The following is a 27,964-nucleotide window of genomic DNA, read 5'->3' on the forward strand; positions in this document are numbered from 1 at the left end:
TCAATATGTGTGTTAGTCATGATGTATCTTTTTCCCCCCCCAAGGAACACAGTCAGTGTTACTTGTGAGATCTTTTTCCATGAATTTGTTGAAGGATTTTTGATCTGAACGTTCTCAGCTTGAGTTTATAAATGCAACCTTGTCATTGTGCAGATTTTCCAGGCTCACTTAAAAACCATGGTCCTGGGGACATCACGTGCATTTTGGTTCTTGACTGGTGTATTCCTGATATTTCTAATGTTGAACATGACTGTACTTTCACATCATACCTGTTCTTAGAAAATGGACCAGTCGCTTACTTCTTGCTTTTTTGATGCTTGTTGTGAGGCACTGGTTCTTGTTGACCACTGTGGTGCTACTTTATTCCTCGTGTGTCATGTTTAGCAGTTTTCTCCAGCTTGTCATTTGATAATGTTCTTTATGGTATATTTTTATGTATAGCAATTTTAAAAGAATCTATGTAGTTAAATCTTTCTTTGATTTCTATTGCTTTTGTATTTATAGTTCTTGCCTAGATAGTCTTAACTGTAGCATAGATTTTTTTTAACAGTGTTTTTTTTTGTTTGTTTGTTTGTTTTTAAGTTGCAACTACTGGCCCTCCAGTGTATTATAGTCAGTCACCAGCATATAATTCCCAGTGTCTTCTCAGACCAGCAGCTGATGTTACTCCCACAAAGGTAACAAAGGAATAATGTATATATTTATAAATATCTCCTTTTTCATCGTTCATGCCTCTTTCAGAGAAATTTAAGAAGTAGTTTAGCATTAAAACTTGTATGTCCCACAAGATATAGATATTTTAAATTTAAAGTTAAACTTCTTAGTTATTTGTCTGTTACAATAAATGTGAACATTTAGAGTATTTTTAAATGGGGATGGTGATGGTGGGGTGGCTGAGTCCTTCATCATTTTGTTTTGGCAGAAGTAGGACTAGGATGTCCTTGCTGAACCACTATATAGTAGGTATTTCCAGGCCTGAAGTGGCAAATACCCAATAGTTGAATGTGAAGCTTAAAGACAGAGGGGTTGGATACATTTAGACCCTGGTTCTTTTGCTCACGGTGACCTTGGGCAAGTGTCTTAACCTCTCTGTGCATTAGTTGCCTCATATGTAAAATGAGGATAATAATGTCTTAATTCATAGGGTTTTTGAGGATATGAAAATGAGGTAATATATGTAAAGTACTTAGAACAGCATTTAGTTGGCACATTAGTAAATGCTCAAAAAAATTAGTCATCGTTATCATTATTGTTAACATCATTTGACACATAGGAATGAAGAAGATATTTTATGCATTTATTGTGGGAGAATTAAGTTTTTAAGATGCTGTCATTAGTTAAGGCAATTTTTATTATATGCCAAGAAGGAATATGACTAGTATCTTTGTAGTAACGTTGTCTTCTCCTAATGATGCACTGCACTACCTAGTGACGCGTTTACCCGTAATCCTCATGTCTGTGGTTTGTGAGAATTGGTTTGCATCTAGTTATCTGTAGTTTTGTAGACAACCTACAAAAATGTAACTTTTTTTTTTTTTAGGGCCCTGTTTATGGCGTGAATAGGCTTCCACCTCAACAGCATATTTATAACTGTCCACCGCAGATGCACACACCACCCGTGCAAAGCACGTCTGCCTGTATGTTCTCCCAGGAGCTGTACGGCCCTGCACTGCGCTTTGAGTCTCCTGCCACAGGGATTTTGCCCCCCAGGGGGGATGATTACTTCACTTACAATGTTCCGCAGACAAACACAAACCCGCCTCTGCCAGAACCAGGTTACTTCACAAAACCTCCAGTTCCAGCTCAGGCTTCAAGATCTGCAGAATCTAAAGTTACAGAATTTGGAAAAACTAATTTTGTTCAGCCCCTGCCTGGTGAAGGAATAAGGCCATCTTTGACAGCACCTGCACATACAACACAGCCACCTCTTTTTAAGTTTAATTCAAATTTCAAGTCAAATGATGGTGACTTCACGTTTTCCTCACCGCAGGTCGTGACACAGCCCCCTTCCATGGCTTACAGTAATAGCGAAAGTCTGTTAGATCTCCTGACTTCAGATAAACCTTTGCAAGGAGATGGTTACGGTGGAGCAAAAGGTGGTCAAACCATGGGACCTCGAAGTACATTCAATTTTGGATGCAAAAATGTACCTGATTTTTCATTTACTGAAAACATGGATCCAAATCAGCAAAAGAATTCTGGTTTTCGTCGAAGTGATGATATGTTTACTTTCCATGGTCCAGGGAAATCACTATTTGGAACACCTGTTCCAGAGCTGGCCAGCAAAAATCATGAAACAGATGGAGGGAGTACCCATGGTGATGATGATGATGACGGCCCTCACTTTGAGCCTGTGGTACCTCTTCCTGATAAGATTGAAGTAAAAACTGGTGAGGAAGATGAAGAAGAATTCTTTTGCAACCGTGCAAAATTGTACCGTTTTGATACAGAATCCAAAGAATGGAAGGAACGTGGAATTGGCAATGTAAAAATCCTGAGGCATAAAACATCTGGTAAAATTCGCCTTCTAATGAGACGAGAGCAAGTGTTAAAAATCTGTGCAAATCATTACATCAGTCCAGATATGAAACTGACACCAAATGCGGGATCAGACAAATCTTTTGTATGGCATGCTCTTGATTATGCAGATGAGTTGCCCAAACCAGAACAACTTGCTATTAGATTCAAGACTCCCGAGGAAGCAGGACTTTTTAAATGCAAGTTTGAAGAGGCCCAGAACATTTTAAAAGCCTCAGGAGCAAAGATAGCCACAACGCCAAATCAGGCTATGAGAATCGTAAAAGAACCAACAAGTCATGATAACAAGGATATTTCCATATCTGATATCAGAAACATTAATTTTGAATTTCAAGTAGCAAAGAAAGAAGGATCTTCGTGGCTTTGTAACAGCTGCTCATTAAAGAATCCTCCAACTGCTAAGAAATGTATTTCATGCCAGAATCTAAACCCAAGCACTAAAGAGCTCTTTGGCCCACCATTAGTTGAGACTGTTTCTGCTTTTAAAACTGGCCCAGAAAATACTCCAGATAGGTTTGCGTTCATGACTCCAAAGAAAGAAGGTCACTGGGATTGTAGTACTTGTTTAGTGAGAAATGAACCTACTGCATCTAGATGCATTGCATGCCAGAATACAAAGTCTCCTAACAAAAGTGGATCTTCATTTGTTCAGCAACCTTCCTTTAAATTTGGCCAGGGAGATCTTCCTAAGTCTGTTAACGACTTCACATCTGTTTTTTCAATGAAGGAAGGACAGTGGGATTGCAGTACATGCCTTGTCCAAAATGAAGGCAGCTCTGCCACATGTGTTGCTTGTCAGAGTCCAAGGAAACAAAATTTACCTACTCCTGTTCCAACACCTTCTTTTAAGTTTGGTGATTCAGAAATGAGCAAAACTCCCCAGAGTGGATTTGAAGACAGGTTTTCTAAGAAGGATGGACAGTGGGATTGCAGTACATGCCTCGTCCAAAATGAAGGCAGCTCTGCCACATGTGTTGCTTGTCAGAGTCCAAGGAAACAAAGTTTACCTACTCCTTCTGTTCCAACACCTTCTTTTAAGTTTGGTGATTCAGAAATGAGCAAAACTCCCCAGAGTGGATTTGAAGACAGGTTTTCTAAGAAGGATGGACAGTGGGATTGCAGTACATGCCTCGTCCAAAATGAAGGCAGCTCTGCCACATGTGTTGCTTGTCAGAGTCCAAGGAAACAAAGTTTACCTACTCCTTCTGTTCCAACACCTTCTTTTAAGTTTGGTGATTCAGAGACGAGTAAAACTCCCAAGAGTGGATTTGAAGACAGGTTTTCTAAGAAGGATGGACAGTGGGATTGCAGTTTGTGCTCAATACGAAATGAAGCAAATGCTACAAATTGTATTGCTTGTCAGAATCCGGGTAAAGCAAGCCTAACACCTGCCTCTTTCAAGTTTGGTACTTCAGAGACAAGCAAGGCCACAAAGAGTGGATTTGAAGGAATGTTCACCAAGAAGGAAGGACAGTGGGATTGCAGTACATGCCTCATACGAAATGAAGGCAGCTCTGCCACATGTGTTGCTTGTCAGAATCCAAGAAAACAAAGTTTACCTACTCCTTCTGTTCCAACACCTTCCTTTAAGTTTGGTGATTCAGAGACGAGTAAAACTCCCAAGAGTGGATTTGAAGACATGTTTTCTAAGAAGGATGGACAGTGGGATTGCAGTTTGTGCTCAGTACGAAATGAAGCAAATGCTACAAATTGTATTGCTTGTCAGAATCCGGGTAAAGCAAGCCTAACACCTTCCCCTTTTAAATTTGGTACTTCAGAGACAAGCAAGGCCACAAAGAGCGGATTTGAAGGAATGTTCACCAAGAAGGAAGGACAGTGGGATTGCGGTACATGCCTCATACGAAATGAAGGCAGCTCTGCCACATGTGTTGCTTGTCAGAATCCAAGAAAACAAAGTTTACCTACTCCTTCTGTTCCAACACCTTCCTTTAAGTTTGGTGATTCAGAGATGAGTAAAACTCCCAAGAGTGGATTTGAAGACATGTTTTCTAAGAAGGATGAACAGTGGGATTGCAGTTTGTGCTCAGTACGAAATGAAGCAAATGCTACAAATTGTATTGCTTGTCAGAATCCGGGTAAAGCGAGTCTAACACCTGCCTCTTTCAAGTTTAGTAGTTCAGAGCCAAGCAAGGCCACAAAGAGTGGATTTGAAGGACTGGTCACCAAGAAGGAAGGACAGTGGGATTGTAGTGTTTGCTTTGTGGAAAATGAGAGTTCTTCCTTAAAATGTGTGGCTTGTGCTGCCTCTAAACCAACTCATAAACCTATTGCAGAAGCTCCTTCAGCTTGCACATTTGGCTCAAAAACTAAGTTAAATGACTCTTCTGGAAGTCAGGCTGGAACAGGATTTAAAAGTAACTTTTCAGAAAAAGCTTTTCAATTTGGCATCACAGAACAAGGATTTAAATTTGGGCATGTGGATCAAGAAAATATGCCTTCATTTCCATTTCAGGATTCTTCTGATACGGACTCTAAGTCAACAACAGAAGGATTTAATTTTTCTAGTGCTGTGTTTGCCAATGGATTTAAATTTGGCATTCAGGAGCCGGGAAATCAAGAGGAAAAGAGTGAAAAACCCCTTGAAAATGACGCTGGTTTTCAGGCTCAGGATGTTAGCAGTCAGAAGAATGATAATGGTGTGATTTTTGGTCAGACTGGTAACACTTTTACCTTTGCAGATCTTGCAAAATCAGCTTCAGGAGAAGGATTTCAATTTGGCAAAAAAGACCCTAATTTCAAGGGATTTTCAGGTGCTGGGGAAAAATTATTCTCATTGCAAAGTGGGAAAGTGGCTGATAAAGCCGACACTTCTGACCTTGAGAAGGATGATGACGCCTATAAAACTGAAGACAGTGATGACATCCATTTTGAACCAGTAGTTCAAATGCCTGAAAAAGTGGAACTTGTAACAGGAGAAGAAGATGAAAAAGTTCTTTATTCCCAGCGGGTCAAATTATTTAGATTTGATGCTGAGATAAGTCAGTGGAAAGAAAGGGGTTTGGGGAACTTAAAAATTCTCAAAAATGAAGTTAATGGCAAACTAAGAATGCTGATGCGAAGAGAACAAGTACTAAAAGTGTGTGCTAATCATTGGATAACGACGACAATGAACCTGAAGCCTCTCTCTGGGTCAGATAGAGCGTGGATGTGGTTAGCTAGTGATTTTTCTGATGGTGATGCCAAACTAGAGCAGCTGGCAGCAAAATTTAAAACACCAGAGCTGGCTGAAGAATTCAAGCAGAAATTTGAGGAATGCCAGCGACTTCTTTTAGATATACCACTTCAAACTCCCCATAAACTGGTAGATACTGGCAGAGCTGCCAAGTTAATACAGAGAGCTGAAGAAATGAAGAGTGGACTCAAAGATTTCAAAACATTTTTGACAAATGATCAAACAAAAGTTACTGAGGAAGAGAGTAAGAGTTCAGAGGCTGGTGCCACCAGCGCTTCAGACACAACTACCAAGCCAAATCCTGAAAACACCGGGCCCACATTAGAGTGGGATAACTATGATTTAAGGGAAGATGCTTTGGATGATAGTGTAAGTAGTAGCTCAGTACAGGCCTCTCCACTGGCAAGTAGCCCTGTGAGAAAAAATCTCTTCCGCTTTGGTGAGTCAACAACAGGATTTAACTTTAGTTTTAAATCTGCTTTGAGTCCATCTAAGTCTCCTGCCAAGTTGAATCAGAGTGGGACCTCAGTTGGCACCGATGAAGAATCTGACGTTACTCAAGAAGAAGAAAGAGATGGACAGTACTTTGAACCTGTTGTACCTTTACCGGATCTAGTTGAAGTGTCCAGTGGTGAGGAAAATGAACAAGTTGTTTTTAGTCACAGAGCAAAACTCTATAGATATGATAAAGATGTTGGTCAGTGGAAAGAAAGAGGCATTGGTGATATAAAGATTTTACAGAATTACGATAACAAGCAAGTTCGCATAGTGATGAGAAGGGACCAGGTATTAAAACTTTGTGCCAATCACAGAATCACTCCAGACATGACTTTGCAAAACATGAAAGGGACAGAAAGAGTGTGGGTGTGGACTGCATGTGATTTTGCAGACGGAGAAAGAAAAGTAGAACATTTAGCTGTCCGTTTTAAACTACAGGATGTTGCAGACTCATTTAAGAAAATATTTGATGAAGCAAAAATAGCTCAAGAGAAAGATTCTTTGATAACACCTCATGTTTCTCTTTCGACCACTTCCAGAGAGTCACCATGTGGCAAAATTGCTGTAGCTGTATTAGAAGAAACCACAAGAGAGAGGACAGATTTACTGCAGGCTGATGATATAGCAAATGCAGCTTCCGAAGTGGGAGAAATGTCTAGCACATCTGAAACAACAAAAGCAGTGGTTTCTCCTCCAAAGTTTGTATTTGGTTCAGAGTCTGTTAAAAGCATTTTTGGTAGTGAAAAATCAAAGCCATTTGCGTTTGGTAACAGTTCAGCTACTGGATCTTTGTTTGGATTTAGTTTTAATGTACCTTTAAAAAATAACACCGAAACCAGTTCAGTAGTCCGAAGTGGATCTGAAAGAGAAATGGAACCTAATAATTGTGAGGAGTCAAAAGACTCTGATACCAAACAATTTGCAGATGGCAAAGTCAGAAATCTCTCTGCTTCGTTTCCAAAGGAAGAGTCCTCAACTAATCACATGTTTAAAACAGCAGAGAAGGGTAAGCATTTAGTCTTTAGATTAAGCAGAATTTTTCTTTTTTCTTTTAATGTTTATCTTGATGCAGACTCTTTGTAGGATACTAATGTTTTACTAAAAGCTGGGTTATAAGCACAGTGCTTTGTGAACAGCCAAAAAAAATTTGCACAAATTTTTTTCTCCCTAATTGTGAGTGCTCAAACAGTAACCAAGTATAGAAGTTGTTTAGGCGATTTTAATAACTGGGCAATATTTATATCATGCTTAATTAAGATAAAGCACTCGGACCCAGTGCCGTAGTGAAGTTTAGTGGCTCGTGTACTTGAATCATGAGCATTAACTCGAGTCTGGTTTTTAAAAAAGTGTTCATTCTTTAAATTATTACGTTATTTTCTTGTCACTCAAAAGAAAAGAAAACATGGTACTGAGATATTCACATTTTATGTAAGGCAGTCTTGCCACTATTGATTAAATGAGTAAAGAATGAACCTCTGGGATAAATGAATATGTAAAACAGACACATTGGTACAAATTTAGGGACTCGGGCTTTTTATATTTTGAAATCGTACTCACTTTGATTTTCAGAATGTTCAAAAATTAAATACTCTTTATTTTGTAGGATTTGATTTTAGTCTTTTTAAATCTAATCCAATGGCTTTTTGGACCTGCACCCCTTCCTCACAGCCTGAGAACAAAGGTATAGAGCTAGCAGTCTCAGTATGAGATGACATCAGTTTTTTAGCAGCTGGTAGTCTTTAGTAAAGTAACTATGGCTGTATGAAATGAAGTACTTCACACCACAGTGTGCATGTTGAAGAATGCCAGTTTAAAGCACGTAACTTCTGACTAGTGGTATAACACCCTTTAATACTGTTTTTTTTTTAATGTACTTGGATGTAATGTTTTCTCAGTACTGCATAACATTATTTTGAGGTAGAGCTATATGATTGGTCTTTATCTTTTGCTGCTTTGTACTTCATTAGTCTATTATTTTTTTACTCTGCTTAATGAAGACCTGTATCTTACCTAACCTTTATCTCTAGTCACTAATGTCAGCCAGTAACCCAACATGTGATGGCAACAGCATGTATACAACATGTGTCCCTTTGGGCTATCCTTTTGGACATGGTTTACAAAAATATATTTGAAAGCAGACCCCATTTTTAACAACCACCATTATATACCTGTTATATTACATATGTAGTACGGATCTTTTGTAAAAGTAAGTTGGTATTGAAGTGGAATATAGGAAGTGGAATCTTTCAGAGACCATCAAGGGCAAAGTTAGGGAAATGAAAACTCACTATTAAGTGTCTAATAACATATCTTGAGCAACCCACCTGTGTTATAGATTGTCAAACAGTACAATGGTAAGATGACAATCCTTGATTTCTGGGGCCTTCAGTTTTAAAGTATACCAATTATACTACTAGCTAAAGAAACTTGTAACCTTTATTTTTAAGGATGCAGTCTTTGAGAAATTACTTGAAAAGTGGGTTTTTTTTTTTCTGTAAAGTGTAGGTACTTGCGCACAGACTCTGAGGGCCGTAGGTTAAGAATCCCTGGCCTACGAGCAAATTTACGAGTATATTAGGTCGGTGCAAAAGTAATTGCGGTTTAACAGGTTAAAAATAATTGCATAAACTGCAATTACTTTTGCACCAACCTAATAATACTTGAGGACAAAGAGCCTTATTCTGTTTGAAGTCCCAAAGGCTCCTGGAAACAAAGACTTTAGACGTGAGGGAACTAGGGCCCAGCAGGCTGTCCAACATGTCTGAGTGTCTTTACCAGCTCACACCACAACTGGAATAAGAATCTGTATCTTTCGGTGTTCTTTTACTGTTCCTGGCTAGGAACTGATACTAAGTTTTTGTAATGAAGGAGAGGGAAAGGCAAGTTTAATGTTATAACAGGTCTCTAGTTTTCCAGATCAGCACCATCCAATAGAAAAAATTTCACCTGTGTGTGTAATTTAAAATTGTCTAGTAGCCATATTAAAAAATAAAAGGAAACAGCTGAAAAAAGAGAAAAAGATGAAATTAACTTTAATAATTCAGTTTAACCCACAGTACCATTGTAATTTCTAATCACTGTAAAAAATATGAGATATTTTATATTCTTCTTTTTGGTACCAAGTCTTCAAAATACATTGTCTATTTTTATACCCGTAGCACCTCTCAGTTCGGACTAGGCACATTTTAAGTGCTTAATAGGCACATGTGGTGAAGCTACCATATTGGACAGCCCCAGTTGGTACATAGCATGCTTCATGAATTACTTAGTTTATCAATTCCTTTAGCTAGAAATTCTTTTTTAATCAACCAAAGCAGAATGTATGAAGAATTCCTTTTCTCTCCAATTTACCCCTTTTTTTGTTGTTGTCCTTGTTGGTTTTTCAGCTGTAGAAATTGTCTTAAATTCTAATAGTATTACTTACAGGATAACAGTTTTTATTTAATTTCATCTATTATGTTTGGAAACATGCAAAACTGTATGTAACTCTAGTCACCTGCCGTCCTTGGATATTGTTAACTTTTCTTTTGGAAACTAATCAAGTTTGGCTTTGCATTATACATATTTACACTAATTTTTACTTATGGTTTAATTTTTTTCAGTTACAACTGCATGGATATTTTGCTAAACTATTGTTTAGTATGTCAAATATGGTCATGGCAGCACTTTTAAAATACGTTTTAAAATTATGTCTATTAATAATAATTTTTTCAATGATCAGTAAGGAAAAGCAGGATTGTGTTGATTTTAAATAGATTCTGTTTTCACTAAGGGTTTTTGATAGAACATTAAGTCAGGCTACTAATTCTGATTCATTATTGTTATAGAGCTCTGTCCACATCAAAGTATATGTGTTTTTATCAGTATGCTATTTTAACCTAAACGTAAGTTTTATGGTTTTTGTTTTCAGTAAGAATATTGATATTAATACCTTTTTAACACCTTGTCTTTATCAATTTTTTTGACTTGTGTTATAGCAAAAGAGAAGAAAAAACCTGAAGATTCTCCCTCAGATGACGATGTTCTCATTGTATATGAGCTAACCCCAACCCCTGAGCAAAAAGCTCTTGCAAGCAAACTTAAACTTCCTCCAACTTTCTTCTGTTATAAGAATAGACCAGATTACGTTAGTGAAGAAGACGACGATGGTAAATCTTTTGTTATTTTGAAAGCTTTCTGTTCATGCTAATCTTAATAATTGGGGTGAAATTATATTAAGCCTGCTCTTAAAACTCATTCCTGCTGTCCTTGCAGGTAGATAGATGTTTATCCTAATGTATGTATAAATAGTTAGTGGATGTAATGATCGAAAGAACTGCATTCATTTATTGAGCATTTTTTGGATGGCTACCATGAGCAGGGCAAGCATTTTGAGGGATTTGAAAACAATTGTAATTTCCTTGGAGTCCTAGATGGATGGGAGAACGATGAGACAGACAGGTTTGATTATGGAAAGCTTTGTGTGCCATATCAGAGTCTTTAAGTAGGAGAGCTACGTGCTCAGGAAAATTTCAGTGGGTAGTGGGACATGGAGATGGGAAGATGAGCTAAAATGATAACAGAGCAGCCTCAGTGAGAGAGCCTCAGTGAGAGTTTTACAGTAGAAGAGGCATTAGGGGTATAGGATTGGCAAAATTGGGTGCTATTTGGATGTGGGGAGTAAGGAAAAGTGAGAAGTTGGAGATAAGTTATAGGTTTTTGGCTAGGAAAACTGAAATTTACTAGAAATTTTTTATTTAATAAAATCTGTTACACTTTAAGATGAAGATTTTGAAACAGCTGTCAAGAAGCTTAATGGAAAACTGTATCTGGATGACTCAGAAAAATGTAGACCATTAGGAAAAAATCTAACAGGTATGTTAAGTTAAAATTACTAATTATAATGTTTTTTTTAAAACTATTTGTTTAAAAGGAATCTCCCAATCTGATAATTTCTGTAATTACCAATTTTACTTATGTATCTACAATATGTAGTTACTACAATATGCCTGTGGTGATTTAAAATACTTAAAGATAATATGGAAAACATTGTTCCTGGTGGTCCTTGTTCTTCATTGGCACTTGTACTCGGAGGGCTCATTACCTGGGTCTGTAAACTGTAGATTACATTGAGGACCATTGTTGTAGGATAGTTGGGCTTCATCTACTTTTATCTTAACTTTCTTTTGCTTATGTTGTATGGGATTTTCAGAAAATGAGAAAGAATGTATTATTGTTTGGGAAAAGAAACCAACAGTGGAAGAGAAGGCAAAAGCGGATACATTAAAACTTCCACCTACGTTTTTCTGTGGCGTCTGCAGTGATACTGATGAGGACATCGGAAATGGGGAAGACTTTCAGTCAGAGCTTCAGAAAGTTAAGGAAGCTCAAGTAAGGACATCTCCATTGTTTTCCTTCTGATTCAGGTGGCTTTGTTAACGCAGTAAACTAGAATGTTCGTGCCAAATGGTAATAATGGATTGCAGCTAGGATTAGGGATCTACCAATTATCTATGTCCAGAGAAGGAGGAGTTTTGTTCTACATAGAGGACTATGAAGATTCATCCCTGTGCGTATGTTGGGTTTTGGGAGTAAGGATAGCATGGACTGTGCAGAAATTTCTAAGAATATCTGCCACGATACCAACAACAGTATTAAGTGGTTCCTTTTGCATGTGAGTTAAGTTTATTCTAGGGTGGGCAGAATGCATAGGAAATAGCAGCATTTGAAACCTAGTTCCCTTATACCTTGCTTTGTCAATAATTTTATAATTTGATTACTTAACTCAAATGTAGTGATTATTTTAATACCTATCAACACCTTAGTGTCTTTTTTTAAATTAAATTTATTGGGGTGGCATTAGTGAATAAAATCATACAGGTTTCAAGTGTACAATTCTATAATAGTACATCATCTGTATGTTGCATTGTGTGTTCATCACCCAAAGTCAGATCTCCTTCTGTCGTCATTTATTTGACCCTCTTTGTCCTTTTCTTCCTGTCTTTTTCCAAATCCTTTTCCCTCTGGTAACCACTAAACTGTTGTCTGTGTCTGTGAGCTTTTGTTTGTTTGTCTTGCTTGTTATTTTCAATTTTATATTCCACATATTAGTGAAATCATACGGTTTCTCAACTTTTTCTGTCTGACTTATTTCACTTGGCATGATAATCTCAAGACCTACCCACATTATTGCAAATGGAAGTATTTCATCTTTTCTCATGGCTGAGTGTAATATTCTATTGTATGTATGTATCACATCTTTATCTAGTGTATGTATGTATCACATCTTCTTTATCCAATCATCTATCGAAGGACCCATTGGTTGTGTCCATGTCTTGGCCACCATGAGTAATACTGCACTGAACATTGGGGTACATATATCTTTAGAGATAAATGTTTTCAAATTTTGGGGGTAGATACACAGGAGGGATTGCTAGGTCACATGATAATTCTGTTCTTAACTTTTTGAGGAACCTCCATACTGTTGTCCATAGTGGTTGTACCAATTTACATTCCTGCCAGCAGTGTGTGAGGGTTCCTTTTCCCCCAAACCTCTCCAGCACTTGTTGTTAACTTGCCCTATTGATAATAGCTATTCTGACAGGTGTGAGGTGGTATCTCATTGTGGTTTTGATTTGCATTTGCCTAATAGCTAGTGAAGTTGAGCATCCTTTCACATACCTGTTAGCCGTTTGTTTGTCTATTAGCCCCTTATTGGAAGTGTTGTTTGCAAATATCTTCTCCAGTTAGATTGGTTACCTCTTTGTTTTGTTGACAGTTTCTTTTGCTATGCAGAAGCTTTTTAATTTGATAGCGTTCCATTGATTTATTTTTGCTTTTACTTCTGTTGGCTTTGAGGTCAAATTCATAAAATCCTTTCTAAGACCAAGATCCATAAGTTTAATACCTATGTTTTCTTCTATTTATTGTTTCAGGTTTGTGTTTCAGTATTAAATCCATTTTGAGTTAATATTGGTGTATGGTGACAGCAGTCTAGTTTTATTCTTTTGCAGATGGCTTTCCAATTTTTCTAGCACCATTTATTGAAGAGGCTTTCTTTTCTCCACTGTATGTTTTTGGCTCCTTTGTTGAAAATTATCACCCATATATATATGTGGGTTTATTTCTGGGTTCTTAGTTCTGTTCCATTGGTCTGTATGTCTGTTTTTCTGCCAATACCATACTGTTTTGATTATTGTAGATTTGTAGTATAATTTGAAGTCAGGGGGTGTGATACCTCCAGCCTTGTTCCTTTTTCTTACGATTGCTCTGGCTATTCAGGGTTTTTTGTGATTCCATACACATCTAATGATTTTTTCTATATCTTTAAAAAGTGCCATTGGGATTTTTTATGGGGATTGCATTAAATCTGTATATTGCTTTGGGTAATATGGCCATTTTAACTATGTTGATTCTTCCAATCTGTGAACAGAGAATACTTTCCATTTCTTTGTGTCTTCTTCAATTTCTTTCAATACTGTCTTCTAGTTTTCAGTGCATATCCTTTGTTAAGTTTATTCCTAGGTATTGTATTCTGTTTGTTGCAATTGCAAATGTAGTTTTTTTTTTCATTTCTTTTTCTGAAATTTCATTGTTAGTATATAGGAACACAGTGGATTTTCGTATGTTGATTTTGTATCCTGCAACTTTACTGTATTTGTTTATTGTTTATAATTGCCTTTTGGTGGAGTCTTTAGGGTTTTCTATATAAAGAAGCATGTCATCTGCAAAAAGTGACAATTTTACTTGTTCATTCCCAGTTTGGATGCCTTTTTATTTCTTTCTCTTGCCTGATTGCTCTGGCTAGGACTTCCAACACTATGTTGAATAACAGTGGTGACGTGGTGAGAGTGGGCATCTTTGTCTTGTTTCTTTTTTAAACTTTAATTTCTTTTAAGCGTGTTTTTCCAGGACCCATCAACTCCAAGTCAAGTAGTTGTTTCAGTCTAGTTGTGGAAGGTGCAGCTCACACTGGCCCATGTGGGGATCAAAACCGGCAACCCAGGTGTTACGAGCATCATGTTCTAACCGACTGAGCTAACCGGCCACCCCTTTTTGTCTTGTTCTTGATCTTAGAGGGAACAGTTTTCACCATTGAGTATCATATTAGCTGAGGGTTTTCATATATGCCTTTATTATGTTGAGGTACTTTTCCTCTATATTCATTTTATTAAGTGTTTTCATCATACATAGATGTTGCAGCTTGTCAGCTTCTTTTTTTTTATCTATTGATATGATCATATGATTTTTATCCTTTGATTATGTGGTGTATCACATTAATTGATTTGCATATATTGAGCCATCCTTGTGCCCCTGGAATGAACCCCACTTGATCGTGATATAATCTTTTTAGTTTATTCTTGTATTCGATTTGCTAGTATTTTGTTTAGGATTTTTGCATCAGTATTCATCAAAGATATTGGTGTATAGTTTTCTTTTTTGGTGTTATCTTTACCAGGTTTTGGTATCAGGATAATGTTGGCCTTATAAAATGAGGTAGGAAGCATTTTCAGTTTTTTGGAAGAGTCTGAGATGAGCAAATACTAAATCACCTTTGAATGTTTGGTGAAGCCATCTGGTCCTGGACTTTTACTTTTGGGTGGGTTTTGGAAGACCATTTCAATTTCCTTACTGTTGATCGGTCTATTTAGATTTTCCAGTTCTTTATCATTCAGTGTAGGAAAGTTATGTATCTCTAAAAATTTGTCCATTTCTTCTTGGTTATTGAATTTGGTGGCATATAGTCCTTTGTAGTATTCTTGTATGATCCCTTGTTTTGGTCTCCGTCATAACTTCTCTTTCGTTTTGATTTTGTGTCTTTTCTCTTTTTTCTTTAGTGAGGCTAGCCAGGGGTTTGTCAATTTTATTGTTTTTTATAAAGAACCAGCTCTTTGTTGCATTTAATTTTTTTCTGTTGTCTTTTTGGTGTCTATTTCATTTAATTCTTTTTTTTTTTTATTTTTTTTATTTAATTAAATTTATTGGGGTGACAATTGTTAGTAAAATTACATAGATTTCAGGTGCACAATTCTGTATTACATCATCTATAAATCCCATTGTGTGTTCACCACCCAGAGTCAGTTCTCCTTCCATCACCATATATTCGATCCCCCTTACCCTCATCTCCCACCCCCCACCCCCCGCCCCCGTTACCTTCTGGCAACCACTAAACTATTGTCTGTGTCTATGAGTTTCTGTTTCTCATTTGTTTGTCTTGTTCTTTTGTTGTTTTTGGTTTATATACCACATATCATTGAAATCACATGGTTCTCTGCTTTTTCTGTCTGACTTGTTTCGCTCAGCATTACTCTCTCAAGATCCATCCATGTTGTCACAAATGTTCCTATATCATCTTTTCTTACTGCCGAATAGTATTCCATTGTGTATATATACCACAACTTCTTTATCCATTCATCTATCGAAGGACATTTTGGTTGTTTCCATGTCTTGGCCACCGTAAACAAAGCTGCAATAAACATTGGAGCACACGTGTCTTTATCTCTAAATGTTTTCAGATTTTTTGGGTAGATACCCAGAAGAGGGATTGCTGGGTCATATGGCAATTCTATTCGTAATTCTTTGAGAAACTTCCACACTGCCTTCCATAATATTTCATTTAATTCTGCTCTAATTTTTATTTCTTTCCTTCTGCTGACTTGGATTAATTCTTTTTTTTCTAGTCTTTAAGCTGTAATGTTAGGTTGTTTGTTTGGGATTTTTCTTATTTCTTGAGCTAGGCCTGTACTGAGATTAATTTCCCTCTTAATACTGCTTTTGCCGCATCCCAATTATTTTGATACGAAAAATTTTATTCTCATTTATTTCTGTATATCTTTTGATCTCTCCTTTTATTTCTTCTTTGACCCAGTCATTTTCTAGTAGCATGTTGTTTAATCTCCACATATTTGTGGTTTTTCCCGCTTCCTTTTTGCAGTTGATTTCCAATCTCGAAGTGCTGTGGTTGGAGAATATGCTGGGTTATCATTTCAGTCTTATATTTTGTGAGGCTAGTTTTATGTGTCAACATATGGTCTATCCTTGAGAATGTTCTTTGTGTACTAAAAGAGAATGTATAGTCTCATGTTCTAGGATGAAAGGCTCTGTAAATGTCAGTTATGTCCATTTGGTCTAATGTGTCATTTAAGACTGATATTTTCTTATATTGATTTTCTTTTATGATTTATTCGTAGCTGTCAATGGCATATTTAGGTCCCCTACTATAATTGTGTTTTTGTCAGTTTCTCCCTTTAGTTCTGTTAGTAGTTGGCTTTACATATTTTGGTGCTGTCTGATGGGGAGCATATATTGACAAGTGTTATATCTTCTGATGTATTGTCTCCTTTATCATTATGAAATGTCCATCTTTGTCTCGTTACCTTTTTTATCTTGAAGTCTGTTTCATCAGATACAAAGATACAAGTATGGAAATACCTGCTTTTCTCTGGATGCCATTTGCTTGGAGTATCATTTTCCACTCTTTCACTTTGAGTGTATATTTGTCCTTGCAGCTGAGAAGTGTCTCTTGAAGGCAGTATATGGTTGGATTTTGTTGTTTTGATCCAGTCTGCTACTCTGTACCTTTTTATTGGTGAGTTCAGTCCATTTTCATTTAGGATGATTATTGATACATGAGAATTTCTGGTAGCCATTTTATCTTCTGTTTTCTGGTAGCTCTGTGTCTCCATTGTTTCTTTTCCCTCATATTTCGGTCTGTTATTTTAGTTTGGTGGTACTCTATGATTTTTTCCCTCTGTTTTCTCTTTTTCTGTATTATGTGTCTCAGTTCTGGATTTTTTTTCTTTTCTTTTGAGTGGTTAACATTTAAGTTATTGAAAAGAAAGCTTCCTATATACAGTAGTCCCTTTTCTCCTACATGCATCTTATCTCTGTTCCCGTTGCAAATTCAAACCTTTGCCCCCTCCCCTTTTACGTTTTTGTTGGTCCCAAATTATTCCTGTTTATTCTATGAGTTCATTTCCGAGTTGCTATTCTTTTTTTTTTTTATCTCTTTTAATCTTTGTTATATTTAAGTGTATAGTACCCTATTCTGAATAAGGGTTCCAGTTTCCTGCTTCTGTTAGTCATCTTGTAGTTTTGTATTTGTTTCAGGTAGAATAACTCCCTTCAGTATTTCCTGTAATGCAGGCCTCAGCTTCTCTATGTCTGGAAAAGTCTTTTATTTCTCCTTCATATCTAAAGGATAACTGCTGGATATATTATTCTTGGCTGGTAATTTCTCACTTTCAATAGTTTGAATATTTGATTCCACTCCCCCCTAGCTTGTAGAGTTTCTGTTGAAAAATCCAATGAGAATCTAATGGGATTTTCTTTATAGGTTATTGTCTTCTTTTCCTTGGCTGCCTTGAGAATTCTTTTTTTTAATCATTAATTTTTAACAGTTTTAATATAACGTGCCTTGGAAAAGACCTTTTTGGATTGAGATAATTAGGTGTTTTGTTTATTTCATGGATTCGAAGATCCAGTTCTTTCCATAGGTTTGGAAAGTTCTCATTAATTACTTGTTTGAATAGGCCTTCTCCCTCTCTTCTTCTGGTATACCTGTTATTCTTACATTGTTCTTTCTGATGGACTCATATGGTTCTTGCAGAGTTCTTTGACTGTTTTTTTTTTTTTACTCTTAAATCTCTCTTTTTCCATCTGTGTCATTTCCAGATTTCTGTCTTTGATTTCACTAATTCATTCTTCCATCTGGTGTGCTCTATTTCCTAAGCTTGCTATTTCATTCTTCATACCTTTTATTGAGGTCTTCAGCTCCAGAATTTCTAAATTTGTTCTTTTCTAAAGTTTTGATTTCTTTGGTAAAGTATTCCTTTTGTTCGTTGATTTTATTTCTGAGATCATTAAACTACCCATCTGAGTTTTCTTGGATGTTGTTGAATTTTTTTTAGAAATACATTCTTGAATACTATCATTTCAGTCAAATATTTCCATGTCTGTAAGTTTATTTTCTGGAGATTTTTCATTTTCTTTCTGAGCTGCCTTGTTACCTTGGTTGTTTGTGGTATTTGGTGGACTATTTCTCTGCCTAGGCATTTATGGGACTGCATTTTTTTTTTTTTTTAAATAATAGCTCTTGTTCTTTTTTTTTTTAAGTGCTAGGTTGATGCAAAGAGGTTTTTGTTTTGCAGTAGGTGCCGCAGACGTACAAGTGTTTTATTTTCTGTTGTACAGCGTGGCTTCTTGGATCTCTGCTGGGTGGTGGAAAATGCCTTGTATTCCCTGAGTCGGTGGGCCTCTCCTCTGTGATCAGGTCACTTCAGCCTCATGTCACCACTCCTCTGGGAGAATGTGGTGGGTGATGGGGTCCCGAGCCCTGAAATTCGGGTGCTGTCCCAGCAGCGAGATGCAATGTTGCACTGCCTGAGGTATCCCAAGTGCCTTCTGGGATCAACCAGGAAGGGTGGGGGCAGGGTGGGCTGTGAGAGGCCTCTGGTGTGTTTGTAGCTCTGTTCTCCTCCAGTAATGGTGACTGCTAGACCTCAGCTGCCTCGCCTCTGTATCTCCACCCTCATCACTGGGATTAGCCCAGGTCTGTGTCTCTCTCTCCAGTTCTCAGGGCTGTAAATATTCTGCTCTATAACCTGACACTCACTGCTACAGTTTCTTCCTGGGGCAGCCTGCTAGCTCTGGGAGGGTGAGGGGAGGCGGCCGGGCTCTGTCGCTTTGTTTTCTGTCTGGCAATGGGGGCTGCTAGAACACAGCTGTGTACTTCTGCATTCGCACTTCTGTATTCAGTTGATAGGTTGATTTGCCGATCACTGGATTCTGATCCCTCAGGCAGGAACGCTTGCGGCTGTAGAGAGCCGCCGCTGCAGCCTGAGTCCTCTCATCTCCCGAGACCCGCAGTGAGCTCCGGCCTGCGGGCTGGCTGCGGCTGTGGCACCCTCTCGGCTCTTCTCCCTTCACTCCTTCTGTTTGCCCCCCTTCAGATGTTTTGATGCTTGGATCTCACACGTGTTTGTGTGTTGGTGCAGGGAATTAATAGCTGTTCAACTTGTAACTTCAGGGGGAGAGCTCAAGAGCCTGTCTCACACTGCTATGCTTCTGATGTCACTCCAACACATTGGTGTCTTATTTTGTATTCCACAGAAACTGGAAAACAAGGTTTCTGTTTAGTAATTTTTACAATCTAATATTGACATGTATTCAGAATGATTTTATTATTCCCTCAAGTAATACTATTTTGTTTTATTGTTGGAAAGGTGGTTGAAATGAAATAGAGTCCTGGAGTTAGTTATGAATGCAGTGGTTTGTTTAAAAGGATATGTGACTAGAGAGAAGGGGTCCAACACATGGTCAGAGTCTGTAAGAAATTTACTGCTCTTCATGGTCTGTATGACTGAGGAATCTAGCTGGCCTACTTTCTCCAGCTGTCACTTAGGATATGCCAGCTATTCAGTGGGTTTAAACTTAGTCATCAGTGCACATGTAGTTAGTGGCCATTAGCTAATGTAGTGACATCACTTTCTCATTTATAACCAAATAGGTTGATTTGTGGAAGTCCTATTTGAAGTTTTTCCATCAGTGGCCTCTCTATGCTAAATCTAAAGAGTATTTTAAATCAACAGTTTCCCTGGCTCTCTAGAAGTACACAATATGTAACTTCTGTTTGTCTTCTTTAATTGCTGGCTGCTAGAGGCTTTATTCGTTCAGCAAATACAGTATTAATATAAATTTGGATTTTGCAGTTGAAACCATGCATTTTAAATGTGCCCTCTTACGTGCAAAACTTAAAAATAATTAAACTTGTCTATTTAGAAGTACTTATTTTAAAACTGAAAAATAATTTCAACACTGCGCAGACTGAATTGCATGTTGTTTATTGTTTTTCTACTTCATGGTGCCAGTTTAGCTGGTACACAAGGACTTGGTATCATTTGTCAGTATTTTGTGAGCCATGTTGTTTATAGATGTTGAAATATCTTGTTTGAGGTGATTGTGTTATTTTAAAACTTTTATCATTTTTATAACTTAAAATTTTGTATCCTGTAACATTATCATAATGTTGATTCAGTACCAGTACTAGGGGCTGTCCAAAAATACCTTTGGTACAGAAGTTATATGTAATCAGTCACAATACAGGTTGTAAAAATGCCATAGTGAATTGTAATTTCGCAGGAAATCACCCTTTGATACACAGAGGTGAAACAGAACTAAAAACTGTTAAGCTTCAGTACGCTATAGTGGATATAGACTTCCGTACACGCTCTGAGAATGCGTCCTTTCTGCTGTACACTCAGTCTAATTCATACTGGATTATGCAAGGTCTTCAGATACGCACCTCTTGCATAAAATGCCAGTGTGCAGTATTTATAAGCATTTACTCTGAGCTAGCACTGTGCTGAGGATTGGGGATACAGTATTGAACAAAACAGAAGTAAATTGATTTGTTTGTTTGCAAGTGGACTTCTCCACTGAAGAACTCTTAAGGGGAAGGGTGTGTTAGGCACTGAATTAAAACACATCCTTCCCCCAAGTAATCTAGCCTATAGTTTTTGGGCAACATTTATTGTGATATAATTCAGATACCATACAATTCACGCATTTAAAAATGGTTCTTAGTATATTCACATGATCGTGTAACAATTACCATACTCAATTTTAGAATGTATTTTCATCATTACCTCTAGTAGTCACCACCCTTCCCCATTTGCACTCAACTCCTGTAACCCTAGATAACCACTGATGTATACTTTCTGTCACTAGATTTGCTTATTCCAGACATTTCATGTAAATAGATCATAGTAATAGGTGGCCTTTTGTGTATGGCATCTTTTACTCAATGTTTTCGCGGTATATCCACATTGCAGCATATATCCGTATTTCTTTTTTTTTTTATGGCCGAAGAGTATCCCATTGTAGGATAACACCACATTTTATTTATCCATTCATCTGTTAATGGCCATTTGGGTTGTTTCCACTTTTTGGCTATTGTGAATAATACTGCTATGATTCTCTAATCAGTTGACACAAACATTGAATGATCTCTTACTTGTGCTTCAAATACATTAAGAAATAATCTTTTTCATTTGCATTAATATTTTTATTTACATAAGTGAAATTCGCTTTCGTTGCGTGTAATTGTATGTGTGTGTGTTTTCTATGAGTTCCTACACATGCCTGAATTCTTGTAATCCCCACCACAGACAGGATATAGAACAAATCCTCCCCCACCCATAAACTCTAGCAAATGCTGATCTATTTTCTGTTTCTATATTTTTGCCTTTTCCAGACTAACATATAAATGGAATCATATAGTATGTAGCCTTGGCTAACGGCTTTTTTTCACTCAACATAATGCCCTTGAGATTTGTCTCAAGTTATCCTGTGTAGTAATAGATTATTCCTTTCTATCACTAAGTAGTATTACATTGTGTATATGTACCACAGTTTATTCATTAATACATTGAAGAGTATTTCTAGTTTATTTTGCTTTTCTGTGGGTTTTTTTTAAAGTGGAAGCTTAAATTATTGATTTAAGACAATTCTTCACTTCTAATATAAATACTTAATGCTGTAAGTTTCTCTCTTAAGAACGGTTTTTTTTTGTTTTTGTTTTTTTAAGATTTTTATTGGGGAAGGGGAACAGGACTTTATTGGGGAACAGTGTGCACTTCCAGGACTTTTCTCCAAGTCATGTTGTTGTCCTTTCAATTTTAGTTGTGGAGGGTTCTGTTCAGCTTCAAGTTGTTGTTCTTTCAGTCTTAGTTGTGGAGGGCGCAGCTCAGCTCCTGGTCCAGTTGCCGTCGCTAATTGCAGGGGGCACAGCCCACCATCCCTTGCGGGAGTCGAACCGGCAACCTTGTGGTTGAGAGGACACACTCCAACCAACTGAGCCATCCGGGAGCTCAGCGGCAGCTCAGCTCAAGGTGCCGTGTTCATTTTAGTTGCAGGGGGCGCTGCCCACCATCCCTTGTGGGAGTCGAGGAATTGAACCGGCAACCTTGTGGTTGAGAGGACACACTCCAACCAACTGAGGCATCCAGAAGCTCAGCGGCAGCTCAGCTCAAGGTGCTGTGTTCAATCTTAGTTGCAAGGGGCAGAGCCCACCATCCCTTGCGGGACTCGAGGAATTGAACTGGCAACCTTGTGGTTGAGAGCCCACTGGCCCATGTGGGATTCGAACCGGCAGCCTTCGGAGTTAGGAGCACGGAGCTCTAACTGCCTGAGCCACCGGGCCGGCCTCTCTCTTAAGAACTGTTTAGCTCTAGCCAAAAGTTTTAATATGTGATGTGGTATTTTCACTTTTATTCAATTCAAAATACTTATTTTTTCTTTAGACATTCTTTTTGAGACATGCATTAGGTAGTGGTATATTGCTTCCGAATGTTTGGTGATTTTCCTGATATCATTCTGTAATTGATTTCTGATTTAATTTCATTATTGTCTGTAAACATTTAATAATTTCAGTTTTTAAAGGTTTAATGAGTGCTGTCTTGGTGAATGCCCACTGTACATTTGAGAACATGTAGTCTGCTGTTTTGGGGTGGAGTGTTCTATAAATGTTAATTAGATCAAATTAGTTGTTACTGTGTTTTCCAAGTCTAACATATATCATGGCTAACTTTTTGTGTGTTTGTTCCATTGATTATTGAGAGAATTGTTGCCAAACACAATTGTGGATTTGTCCATTTTCCCATCAGCTTTTGCTTCATGTACTTTCAGGGAAGTGTTCCTTCCCCGTTTCTATTTTCTAGAAGACATTGTAGGAATTGGTATTATTTCTTTCTTAAATGTTCGATAGAATTCACCACTGAAACCATCTGGGCCTTTTGGAAGGATTTAATTGATGATACATTTTCTTTACTAGATGCAGGCCTATTTAGATTATATATTTCTTCTTGTGAGAGTTTTGGTATGCTGTGTCTTTCAAGAAATTGGTTCATTTCATCATCTGTTATCATATTTGCGGGCATAATGCTATTCATGAAGTTATGAAGTTCATTAAAATTTATCACTTTCAATTTCAATGGATCGGTACTGCTGGCTCCTCTTTGATTTCTTAGAATTGTAATTTGTGTCTTCTTTCTTTCTTTTAGCCTGTCAAGAGGTTTATGAGTTTTATTGACCTTTTCAAAGACTCAGCTTTTGATTTTCTTTCTCTTTTAATTTCTTGTTTTATTGTTTTTTACTCTACTTTTCATTATTTCTTTTCTTTTTCTTGCTTTAGGTTTGTTCTTATTTCTCTAGCTTCTTAAGGCGAAAGTTTATTGATTTTAGACTTTCTTTTTAATATGTGCATTCAGTACCACAAGGTTCCCCCTTCCTTGCTATTGCTGCATTCCACAAATTTTGAGAAGTTGTAGTTTAATTTTTATTAAGCTCAAAATATTTTAAATTTTTCTTCAGATGTTTGATACATGTATATTTAGAAATGTGCTGTTTAATCTCGAAATATTTTGGGATTTCTTCCAGCTATATTTCTGTCAATGATTTCTAGTTTAATTCCATTGTGAACTGAGAGTATACGTTGTATGATTTCTATTCTTTTGCATTTGTTGAGCTGTGTTCTGTGGCCCAGAATATGGTCGTTCTTGGTAAAAATGTTCCATGTGACCTTGAGAGGAATATGTATTCTGCTGCTATAAACTTTAATTTCTGTTATTTTTCTGTTGTAAAATTCCCATTTGATTCTGTTTTTATAACTTACGTTTTTTTTTGCTGAGAACTTCTATAATACCTTTCCATTTGTTTTAAGAATATTTGTTCTTACCTTGTGGAGCTTTGTTATAGCCTTTTTAAAGTCTTCTTACATCATTCAACACATAGATCATTTCATAACATCTCCCACCCTGTGGCCAGAGAATTGGCTTTTCTTGGGACTTTCTCCATCTGTGCCATGGACAGCTTCAGTTTTCTGGGCTGCTCTAGCAACCTGTTAGGATTTGTGGGCGGGGTGGGCAGAAAAACTCCCACAAGGTTCTCACAACCAGATTATCCCTCAAGGTTTGAGATTCTAATCCTGCTTTTATCTACCTTTCAGGGATTGCATATTTTTGCTTCATCTGTTTCAATTCGATTCAGTTGTAGGTGTTGGGAGAGAAAGGATGCAGTGTGGAATGGGAGAAAGGTGAAGTGCGCTACTCAATGTTGTCGAGGACTCCAAATATTCTATTTCTTTTAAAATAGGGTATATGACCCTTTTTGTCAGTATTTAATGGCAGTTATTTGTTACTTCCTCTTTGCAGAAATCCCAGAATGAGGAAATAACTACCACAGCCGACAGTGTGTGTACAGATGAAACTAAAGAGACTGTACCATTATTATGTAAATCTGAAGAATCTGATTTTATTACCAAATCTATTAGTTCACCACCTGTTTCTTCTGGAACTGTGGACAAACCTGTAGATTTGTCTACTAGAAAGGAAGATGATGCAGATTCTGTAAGCCAAGGTAAAATTTGATACATGTTTACAAAAACCTTCTAGGCATACATTACATAAGGTACACCTGTATGTTTGAAAAGACAGACTTTTAAATGTAAATCCTAAAAACTTCCCTTAAAAACAAATTTTGAAATATACTATAAAAGGGCATAAGTTATTTGTAATAATCAGAAAATCATACTGCCTTGCCAACAGATAATAAACAAGTATTTTTATTGTTAGAGTTGTAGTAATTAGGGAATGCAAAGCATTGTGACTCTGACATATCTACCTGAGAATAAATGACAAGTTCGCTTACATGGAAATTTTCTTTGTGATAGTATTTTCACTTGAATACAGTAGTCTCCCCTTATTCACTGGGATATATTTTAAGACCCCCAGTGGATGTCTAAAACTGCAGATAGTACTGAACCCTATATATACAATGTTTTTTCCTAGATAAGCAGTCATCCCTGAGTGTGGGGGAATGGTTCCAGTATCCCCCGTGTATACCGAACTGCACATGCTCAAGTCCCTTATATCCAATGGCATAGCATTTCTATACAACCTAAGCTGTCCTCTTGTATACTTTAAATAATCTTGAGTTTACTCATAATACCTAATGCAATGAAATGCTATGTAAATAGTTGTTATACTGTATTGTCTAGGGAATAATGACAAGGTAAAAAGTCTGTAAATGTTCAGTACAGAGGGAACCATTGTAGGCCTAACTACTTAGTACATGTCAGCAACAATGTAAAACTTTTTTGTTGAATATTTCTGACCTGAGGTTGGTTGAATTCACAGATGATGCAGAACCTATGGATATAGGGGGCCAACTATACAAACCTATAATAAAGTTTAATTTATAAATTAGGCACAATAAGAGATTAACAACAATAAGAATAAAATAGAACACTTAACAATATACTGTAATAAAAGTTACGTGATCTTTCTTTCCCTCTCTCTGATAACTGAGATGGCTACTAAGTGACTAAGGGCAGGTGCCCTGTACAGCAAGGATACTCTGGAGAAAGGGATGATTTATGTCCCATGTGGGATGGAGTGGGACGTCTTGAGATTATATCACCCTACTCAGAACAGCTCTCAATTTAAAATTTATGAATTGTTTATTCCCGGAATTTTCCATTTAATATTTTTGGACAGTTGTTGACTGCAGGTAACTGAAACTATGGAAAGCAAAACTTCTTTCTGCAGGGGGACTGCTGTATTGTTTGAGTTACATTATCTCTCAAGTACATTAAAATTATTTTAAGCGTAAATGAAGTAATTGTAGAAATATTACAATGGGGTGTTAAATGTTTATGATACTGCAGTTGAGCTTTGAACATGTTTGAACTGCGTGGGTCCACTTCTACATGGATTTTTTTCCAATAAATACTATAAATGGATTTTTTCCTTAACGATTTTCTTAATAACATTTTCTTTTCTCTAGCTTACTTTTTGTAAGAGTACAATATATAATACTTACACAATGTATGTATTAATTAACTTCTGGTCAACAGTAGACTATTAGTTAAGTTTTGGGGGAATCAAAAGTAATACTTGGATTTTTGACTACGGGTGGTGGGTTGGCACCTCTAACCCGTCTAAGTTGTTCAAGGGTCAGCTGTTCCTTAATGTCTTCTGTTTATCTGCTCCATTAAATTAAGTACTCAGTTATAGTAAGTAATATTTGATACGCTTTTCCCTTTTTTTCCATTCTAAATGCTCCTAGGAGGAGGAATCTTAAAATTATATTGCCTCATTGTCTGTATTACCTAATTTTTTCAAAACTAGTCCTGAACATGTAACAAATACTACATTTATAGGTGCTTCAGAGTCTTAATATGCTAAAAGAGGAAGGTAACTTCAGACCTAAAATCACGTTTTCAGATGAGGAAACTAAGGCATAGGACTTGAAGAGAGCGTGCAGCTAGTTGCACGTTGGCAGAATTAAGACAAGACTTCAAAACTCCCAGTGACAAAATATAAATAAGACATTTAGTGTTTGTAAGTGTATCATTTTTAATAGAAAAAAAGTAGTCTTTATGAAGATGTTTCCTAAATTTCTGCCTTTGAATGTTTTAGATCATAAGAAGACAACATAAAGTAGAAACTGTATACCTCTATATCTGTCTTAGTACAGATCTCATCTCATTTTCAAAAACTGGTATTTGGCTTGCTTTTGGGATAGTGTTCATTGAGAATAGTCCCTGTAAACTTAAAATACAGAAGTAGCTCAGAATTGGCTGTGTTTTGTAGTTTTTCTTCAGAGAAATAACCAGAAGATAACCAAACTCCTCGGTAGTCTAGAAGGTCCCTGCCCCCATCGTCGCTGGGTCCTAAATACAACTTTGATATTTAATGTATATTAAATGACATATTAAATGGCTCTTTTCCTTTTGCCAGTGGAAAGCAAAACGATTTCATTTGGATTTGGAAGTAGCACAGGGCTGTCATTTGCGGACTTGGCTTCCAGTAATTCTGGGGATTTTGCTTTTGGTTCCAAAGGTAAGATCAGGAGGAGGGATTTTAATGATCATGTTACAGAATTAAGCAGAACTGAGAGAACTAGTCCTCTGCCACAGTTTTGTCACTAGGTTGGACATTTTCTCCCTTATCCCCACTCTCCAGTTTGTTTAGTGTTTTTTAATAAGGAAGGGCTTCTATATTTTACTATTATTTTTGACATTTATTACTATAGCCATTAGAATTTTCTCTTAATTCAGAATAAATGATGCCGATAATGCTCCCCATCCTGAAATGGAGAACGATCTTTCCAATTTGGAATAACTTTGATTTTGGTACATTATTCTTTTAGTTATACTTTTAGATTTGATTTGGTAATATTTCAATATTTGTGCATCTGTATTTTTTAAGGAGATGATTTTGTAGTTTATTTTTTGCAATATCCTTGATTAGATTTTAATATAAAGGCCATGCTAATTTATTGTGCTAAATTTATGATTGGTGAGCTTTCCCATCTTTTCCAGTGGCTTTTCAATTTTTTGTCCATTTTGGTATCCTTTGTAGAAAATAATCCGTTTCCTTGATTATTTCAAGTTTATTGGCATATTATATTTTCACATTCTTACAATGTCTTGCATATATTTCATAGCACCACCTAAATTATTCTTGTACAAAAGGTTTGGTTTGTGGAGTAAATTTTATTCAACATATATGCTTATAAGACTAATCTAATTTGGAATAGTATTCTTCTCTATTACGTATTTATACTTATTTCACAGCTCCTGGCGCTTACGGAAAAACATATAAGACTTTTAGAAATTATCTTCAAATATAATGTTATGTTGGAATTCATAACTTCACTGATGTCTAGTTGCTTTATTTTTGTTTTAATTTATTA

At 36.8% G+C, this 27,964-nt stretch overlaps 1 protein-coding gene across 2 annotated transcripts in view; it reads left to right on the forward strand.

Annotated features, from left to right (window-relative positions):
• The window catches only part of LOC109436444 (E3 SUMO-protein ligase RanBP2-like), a 67,593-nt gene that overhangs the window by 34,050 nt on the left and 5,579 nt on the right, over positions 1-27,964 (forward strand). Inside the window, exons 19-26 of one of the 2 annotated variants that reach the window (XM_088796041.1) lie at positions 583-677; positions 1,541-7,235; positions 7,833-7,910; positions 10,207-10,377; positions 10,991-11,083; positions 11,421-11,599; positions 24,418-24,622; positions 27,007-27,108. In XM_088796041.1, coding sequence (XP_088652167.1) covers positions 583-677; positions 1,541-7,235; positions 7,833-7,910; positions 10,207-10,377; positions 10,991-11,083; positions 11,421-11,599; positions 24,418-24,622; positions 27,007-27,108 — 6,618 coding nt within the window. The remainder of the gene's footprint in view (positions 1-582; positions 678-1,540; positions 7,236-7,832; positions 7,911-10,206; positions 10,378-10,990; positions 11,084-11,420; positions 11,600-24,417; positions 24,623-27,006; positions 27,109-27,964) is intronic. The other variant, XM_074332319.2, reaches the window with a different exon arrangement.

This window comes from Rhinolophus sinicus, chromosome 2 (assembly GCF_057876585.1).
Source record: "Rhinolophus sinicus isolate RSI-liver-muscle chromosome 2, RSI-T2T, whole genome shotgun sequence".
Taxonomy (NCBI): Eukaryota; Metazoa; Chordata; class Mammalia; order Chiroptera; family Rhinolophidae; genus Rhinolophus; species Rhinolophus sinicus.